Genomic DNA, 6,979 nt, shown 5'->3' with positions numbered 1-6,979 from the left:
AATTTTTGTTGTGCCTGGTAAAGCAGTGCTTACCAACATCTTGGGATTTGTGACACTCTATCATCTGTTGACCTTTTTCCTATTTCACATTTCCTCATGAGTGTTGCCTCATGAGGCTAACTCATGTTAGCGGAAAGCTAATTTTGGTTCTATTTTAAGGGTTTGGCAAACTAAGGAAACTGGAGGCTCCCTGAATTGTTGCGACAGAGCAATGGTTCTCAAGCTCTAGCCTGGATTAGATTGTAGAGCTTCATCTCAGAGTTGCTGATTCGGTAGGTCTGGGATGGGATTCAAGGATTGGCATTTCTAACAAGTTCCTGGGTTTTGCTGATACTGCTGGTCTGGGAACCATATTCTGAGAGCCCTGGTTTATTTTTTTTAATTTTTTTTTTCAACGTTTATTTATTTTTGGGACAGAGAGAGACAGAGCATGAACGGGGGAGGGGTAGAGAGAGAGGGAGACACAGAATCGGAAACAGGCTCCAGGCTCTGAGCCATCAGCCCAGAGCCTGATGCAGGGCTCGAACTCACGGACCGCGAGATCGTGACCTGGCTGAAGTCGGATGCTTAACCGACTGCGCCACCCAGGCGCCCCTGAGAGCCCTGGTTTAAATGAAACTTTTCCTGGCCTCCAGCTTGGGCCCCTGATGTGGGCATTCTTGGGGATTAGTGCCCTCCTCATCAGGCAGTGCTACAAAACACTCCTGGCTGAGGCAGGGGACGGCCCGTCACCCAGGCTGATTCTGTTTTCCTGCACTGCAGCTCCACACAGCTCTTGGATCCTGACAATGTGCCTTGACATAGGACCCCGGGGTTTAAGAGCTCCCGAGCTTTGTCTATCAATCCACCTGGCTTCCAAACCAGTCCCTGTCTGGCAAATCTGCCTGCTTCTAAGTCCCAGATTGATTCTTTTTAAATTTAATTTTTAATGTTTATTTTTGAGAGAGAGAGAGACAGCGTGCAAGTGGGAGAGGGGCCTCTGGAGGGAGACACAGAATTTGAAGCAGGCTCCAGGCTCCAAGCTGTCAGCACGGAGCCTGACGCAGGGCTCGAAGTCACAAACCGCGAGATCAAGACCTGAGCCGAAGTCAGACGCTTAACCGACTGAGCCACCGAGGTGCCCCAGTCCCAGCTTGTTTCTAAGTCAAAGTCCCCCCACGTTTCTTGGTACCCGGTAGTTAGGTCCAGGAAGTCAGTAACAGTAGTTGTGCAGTAGGAGTACTGTTGCTATGTTCTCAAAACTTTAAATTCTGTGAGTTCCCTATGTGTCTCGATGCACAGATTGGGACTCACAGCTCTATATGCTGCTCCGTCCCATCAACCTTTCTTCACTTCCGTCATCATTGTGGACCCGTGCCCACAAGTTTCTGCTACACGTGCCCTGGCACAGCATTCCCCAAACAAATGCACGTTGATAGCAATATTTATATTTATTTTTGCAATGCCTTGGATAAAAACCAATGAAACGATGTTGGGTAAGGTGTTATTCTCATAAAAACATCTTTCAAAACAAACATATTTCTATTTTCCATAAAAGTTAAAGTTACATGCTAAAACAGAGTTAATGACTGAGATGACATGGAAGAATATCAGAAGACTCGTAGGGTAAGACCAGATAATGAATTACATCATTAAACTAAACCATTACACAGAACTAGAAAACTGACTCAGTAGTAAAATATAAAAATCTACAATTATAAATATAAATTTGGTCCATGGAGACACTAGAGCAGTATTTACAGTAAGTACCAGATTATTTCTACTTTAGGTGAATACTGCAGTTGTGAAACATTGAATATCATGGGGAATGGAGTGTTTTATTTACAATCTACTATATTAAAAGTTATATTTCTAGCAAACCTGATGATTGCTACAAATATGGCTAAAAATTTGACACTAAGAACAAACATGTTTTCTGTAGTTGGGAATTCCTAATATCTATAAATTCAAATTTCCTGTTAAAATACGAAAAAAAAAAAACCCACAATTCCATTCTTAGAAATACTGTAAAATCATTTTAGTTTAGACACAATAAGTGAATTACAAGAAGTTTCGCAAAAAGGCACACGTTGTTAATGATGTAAATTTGGCAGCAGGATCCTATGTCATGAAAATTACTGTCAGGTGATGGAAAGTGAACAGATAACAGAAGAACTGAAGTGATTTTCCTGTCTAGCTTCAGGAAGAGGCAAAAAATGCTCAATACGGATTCCCCTCGCCCCTTTCTGCGCTACACTAACGACTCCAAGCTCTCGGCTATATTTCCATCGGGCAATGCCGCGCCATTACTGTCCAGAGAGGTGGATGGATTCTCTTCCTGCCTCGTGCTCACAAGACTGAGGACAGCTTTGTAGAGAAACTGATACTGCTCCTGGAGAATAGAGAAGGGGAGATCGTAAACAGGAAGCTCCGTGAAGATGCACGTTTGTAAAACGAAGGGAAATTTTCAGTCACGCGTTGACACTGTTCGCGGAAGGGCATTGTGTTAAATGATCTGTTAAACTCAGCGGAGGTACACAATCTATATTCATATCTCTTTCTGAAGAAATTTAAAGTAGCTTTTCAAGTAGCTAACATTCAATTGACCTAGGTCAATTTCAATTGACCTAGAAAATTGGCCAACATACTTTTGCCAGTGGTAAGCACTCCATTCTTTTTTTTTTTTTTTAATTTTTTAGGTTTATTTATTTATTTGGGGAGAGAGAGAGAGAGAGAAACAGACAGAGCAAGTGGGGGAGGGGCAGAGAGAGAGGGAGAGAGAGAGCTCCAAGTAGGCTCTGCACTGTCAGCACAGAGTCTGACATGGGGCTCAAACTCACAAACTGTATGTTCGTGACCTGAGCCAAAATCAAGAGTTGGACGCTTAGCCAATTGAGCCACCTAGGTGCCCCAGCACTCCATTCTTGTTTATCTATGTCATGGAATCAGAAAATGATGTGACAGGTTACTGTTACCGATTTGTCAACTTGTATGTAATCCTTTGGTACAAGGCACCTGTAAGCCACTCATTCTCCTTTTTCCACGTGTCATGAAATCCACTGGGTCTCTCTCTCTATGGAGAGGTCCCAGAAAGGACTGCACTGTCAGCTCGGGCTCACGCAGAATCCTTTTTACAAGACCCACTGTTTACTAAGTAGTCTTTACACTCTAGCAGCATGACTGGCCCCACGCCTTGCTTTGAGCAAAGGTGAGCATGGGCCCTGCTACGGTCTCAGAGTAGAGATACGGAAAAATAGAGAGTTCTCAGATTAGTTGGTGCTTTTGAGGGTATTTTTCAGAATTACAATAAATCTTGCAAAAAGACACATGTGAAATTTAAATTTTATACATTTAATTTTCCAGAAGATAAACTTTGAATGTTTATTGTTTATTATTCCAGTTCTATGGATTGTGGACTGAGTAACTCGTAATCCAGCTTGAACACCACATGGAAATGTTATCAGTCGAGGTGGCCTCTTTTGATACATGATAAAATGATTTTGGCAGCCTCTGGGAAGTAAGCAGTACTCTAATGGTGAAAGTTTAGTTCACTGTTCTATTACTTACAATGTCAGCAAAGACTCCTGGCCTCATCAAATTGATCATCTTGGCTACCTGGTAAACATCCATGGAGTTTTCCTTTTCTAGTTGGTGCATAAGGGTTGTCAGAGCACAGAAAGTTCCTGCGGTCACTCCTCCATGCCTTGAAGCAAAGGGACAGAGACTCCATTCAGATGCATCGAACGTTCACATTTGGAACTCACAAAGTACATGGCCTTAACAACTTTGTAGTGGGAACACGGAAATTTTTAACGAAATGTCTCTCTTTATTGTGCAGAGAACTACAGTTTAATTTGAAACATTAGCAAGTATTTATGATATTAGTAATGGGATACTTTATAGAAATTTAATGTTTGCTTATTCATTTGTTATTTTTACACTCTGGAAGGGGCTGGCAATCAATCAAAATGATCTGACAAGTTATCACATATATCATATGTATCATATACAACATAGATATAACATATTATTCCAACATATTTTATTTGTTCGTAACAGGAGCCTTTAGAGATTTATTGTATAGGTTCCTATTTTTGATTAATAAAGACTGTATCGATTTTCATCCTATCTAGGGTGTCAATAACTAAGAAATGTCTCTCTGGTGAGCACCTGTAAAAATTCAAGTGCCAAAACACTGACTCATCACACAAAGTGTTCTTAGCACACAATGCAAGAGCAAATTCTTGTGATCACATACCTATTTTTTGCCTTCAACGTGAGCTCTAAGAGAAGCGAAAAAATCTAATTCTGTGTTAACCTTGGTTATAGGAAGCAGATCATCTACCCTGGCTGAGTCGCTACAACTGGTCCAAAGCATTAGGTTAGTACAAAGACAAAAGAAACATATGCCCACCCGGAGAATGCTCAGGCACGAAACCGTTTAAAGAGAGGAACTTACTCATCATGAACAATCACAGGTCCATCCCTGTTGGCAGCTTCCTCTTTGATAACACTTATAAGTTCAAACGTTTTACTAATGGGGCTGTCTGGATTTGGCCATTTGGGGCACTGAAAATGCCTCACTTCAAGTACATAATCATCCTATACGAAGAGAAAAACCAGTATTTTAAAAAGAGTCCCATTGGTGACAGTTCATTATGAGTGGAATAACTGGGGGGATCAGGAATACAGGAAGGTGATAAAACCCAGTCACATGCACTATAGCCCGTCCTCCATCTCAGAGGGAAGAAATTGCTGTGATGCCTCATTTCTCACTGTAGATATAATCTCTTTTTCATTCTAAAAATGTCTTAGTTGCAGGTTTATTATGGTATTCAAACTTCGAAACCATGTACCAAAGATGTGTCTGTGCCAGTAAACTTAATACAAAAAGAAATCTTCAGTGCTAAAATTTGTTTTAAAATAACATAGACTTCTTCAAATCCCAGTATTACTTGGGAATAACTGAGTGGAATTACATGACCCGGTGGGGAAATGCTGGCAAGCAGGGCTGGGCGGGTGGAGACGTAGGTTCCGCTCCAGCCCCACTCTCGGTTCTTGTGCAAGTGGCCAACTGGGCTGTGTGACTTTACATCCCTAAACCTCCAGCTTCCCAAAGTGTAGTCAATAAAATGCTACATTTAAAAATAAGCAGCAGAACCTGAAATTTACACGGTTCACCTGTTCCAGAATTAGACTACAGTGAAGTGCAACATTGAGACCATCGAAAACATGGTTTAACCTTTTTCTGATCGGGAAGGTGCTCTGTCTCTCACGTGCCTTGCTCATTATTAGTATCTTTTAGCATTTTACCGTAGTTGTACAGTAAATTCTGTACTGTAATTACATAAATAATTCTTGGCAGAGAATTCAGATTGATACCTTACAGATAACCAAGAATTAGTAAAACAATCCTACTTGATTGTACTGCACAATTTTCAAATCACTTCTTCACTTGTAACACTTCATCTCTTGGTAGACAGTGGTAAGCTCATTTTGGTAGATAATATTTTTCCTATTTTACTTAGAAGAATTCAAGGTAAAAACTCACCTTAAAACAGGAGAATTCAGATTAATGAAAGTATTTTTTTACTGAATTTATTTTCAATTTAAGGTCTATCAGAACTACTCTGGAGTGAAGAGAGAAATCTTTGATTCTCTGAGTGTGGACGGTGTAGTTTAGTGGCGACTGGTGTTTAATGATTCCATAGGATTTTAAAAATGAAAGTGACAAGTAAGGTAAAATTGATTATTTGGGCAATCTGTCCTAATTTGTAAGAAATTAGGTTCCTTTGTTTTATTTCTAGGGAAGATCCTTAAACCAGCATATATTTAACAAAGCATGTACTTAAGATGAAAAGTTTGTCATTCAATTATGTCCATACCTGTGTAGCTTCTAGAATAAAATCCTGAATTATAAGTTTTTCTTCATTAGACAGACATTTGTGTTCTTCAGCCATAAGAGTGACCTTAAAACTCTCACAGTTTATAGGCTCATCTTTATTCGGCCAGTAAACAAATTCATCTTCTGCCTGGAGGATTAAATACCAAGGAAGAGTCTAGATTTTAATCAAATGTTTACTAAGTCAGACTGTGAAATGAAGTTAACTGGTTGACATAGAAAATTCAACTCAAAGTTTTCTTGGAATCTCAAAATTTACTCTTAAAATATTGAGCCTTAAACAAGTTTGGTGTGCAGAATAAAGTATCACACTTAAGAAACCAAACTATTGCTTTGTTGTTTTGCTCTTAGCTCATCAGTAACAATGGTAAGTTGTTGCTTCTATAAATGATAACTGAGTAGAAAAGATTCAAGTGATTTTAAGAGCTCAGCAATTTCCCGTGTCATTTGGAATGGCCAGTCTACCTTTACAGATAAGAAATAAATCTCCAAGACTGTTAAAAACTGAGAACAAACTGAGGGTTGATGGGGCGTGGGAGGGAGGGGAGGGTGGGTGATGGGTATTGAGGAGGGCACCTTTTGGGATGAGCACTGGGTGTTGTATGGAAACCAGTTTGACAATAAATTTCATATATTAATAAAAAAAATAAATAAAAGTCTAAAAAAAAAGAAATAAATCTCCAAGTTACATATATGTGCAAAATCTAAATAAAATAGGCCTTTATTTTGGGTTTTATATAGATCTCCTTAAACTGAAGGACTCTCCAAATATCCTAACAAGTTTTATTTTTAAAAATGTAAATAGAAGCATAGGGACTGACTTCATTCATGATTGCAGTTCTAATTTTTCATAAGCAGTATCACAGAATACTTAAATTTAAATGAATTTTAACTTATTTTTATTTAAAACTGTCGTTCAGCAATCTCAGACCTGGGAGGTGGCATCACCAAACCAGGCCCAATAGTAGACAATAGCAGACCAGTAGCCAACGAGTGATATTAGTTTATTAGTTGAAAAAAAATGGTTTGTTTGCTTGGACTTCCGGCTGACATGACTTGCTATTTCCCCTGTAAGGCAAGTACCAAAAGTGACGTGAT

General features: G+C 39.5%; 1 protein-coding gene across 5 annotated transcripts in view; it reads right to left on the bottom strand.

Moving 5' to 3' along the window:
• Positions 1-1,411: 1,411 nt before the first annotated feature.
• PTPRZ1 (protein tyrosine phosphatase receptor type Z1) overlaps positions 1,412-6,979 on the bottom strand; it is a 183,089-nt gene continuing 177,521 nt past the window's right edge. For all 5 annotated transcript variants that reach the window (XM_045495438.1, XM_045495439.1, XM_045495440.1 and 2 more), the window contains 4 exons: positions 5,865-6,011; positions 4,439-4,581; positions 3,547-3,682; positions 1,412-2,371 (listed from right to left, as the gene is read on the bottom strand). In XM_045495438.1, coding sequence (XP_045351394.1) covers positions 2,231-2,371; positions 3,547-3,682; positions 4,439-4,581; positions 5,865-6,011 — 567 coding nt within the window. In that variant the 3' untranslated portion in view covers positions 1,412-2,230. The remainder of the gene's footprint in view (positions 2,372-3,546; positions 3,683-4,438; positions 4,582-5,864; positions 6,012-6,979) is intronic.

Source organism: Leopardus geoffroyi, chromosome A2 (assembly GCF_018350155.1).
Source record: "Leopardus geoffroyi isolate Oge1 chromosome A2, O.geoffroyi_Oge1_pat1.0, whole genome shotgun sequence".
NCBI classification, from domain to species: domain Eukaryota; kingdom Metazoa; phylum Chordata; class Mammalia; order Carnivora; family Felidae; genus Leopardus; species Leopardus geoffroyi.
The sequence above is the reverse complement of the archived record's forward strand: the minus strand, read 5'-3'. Positions and strand labels throughout refer to the sequence as shown.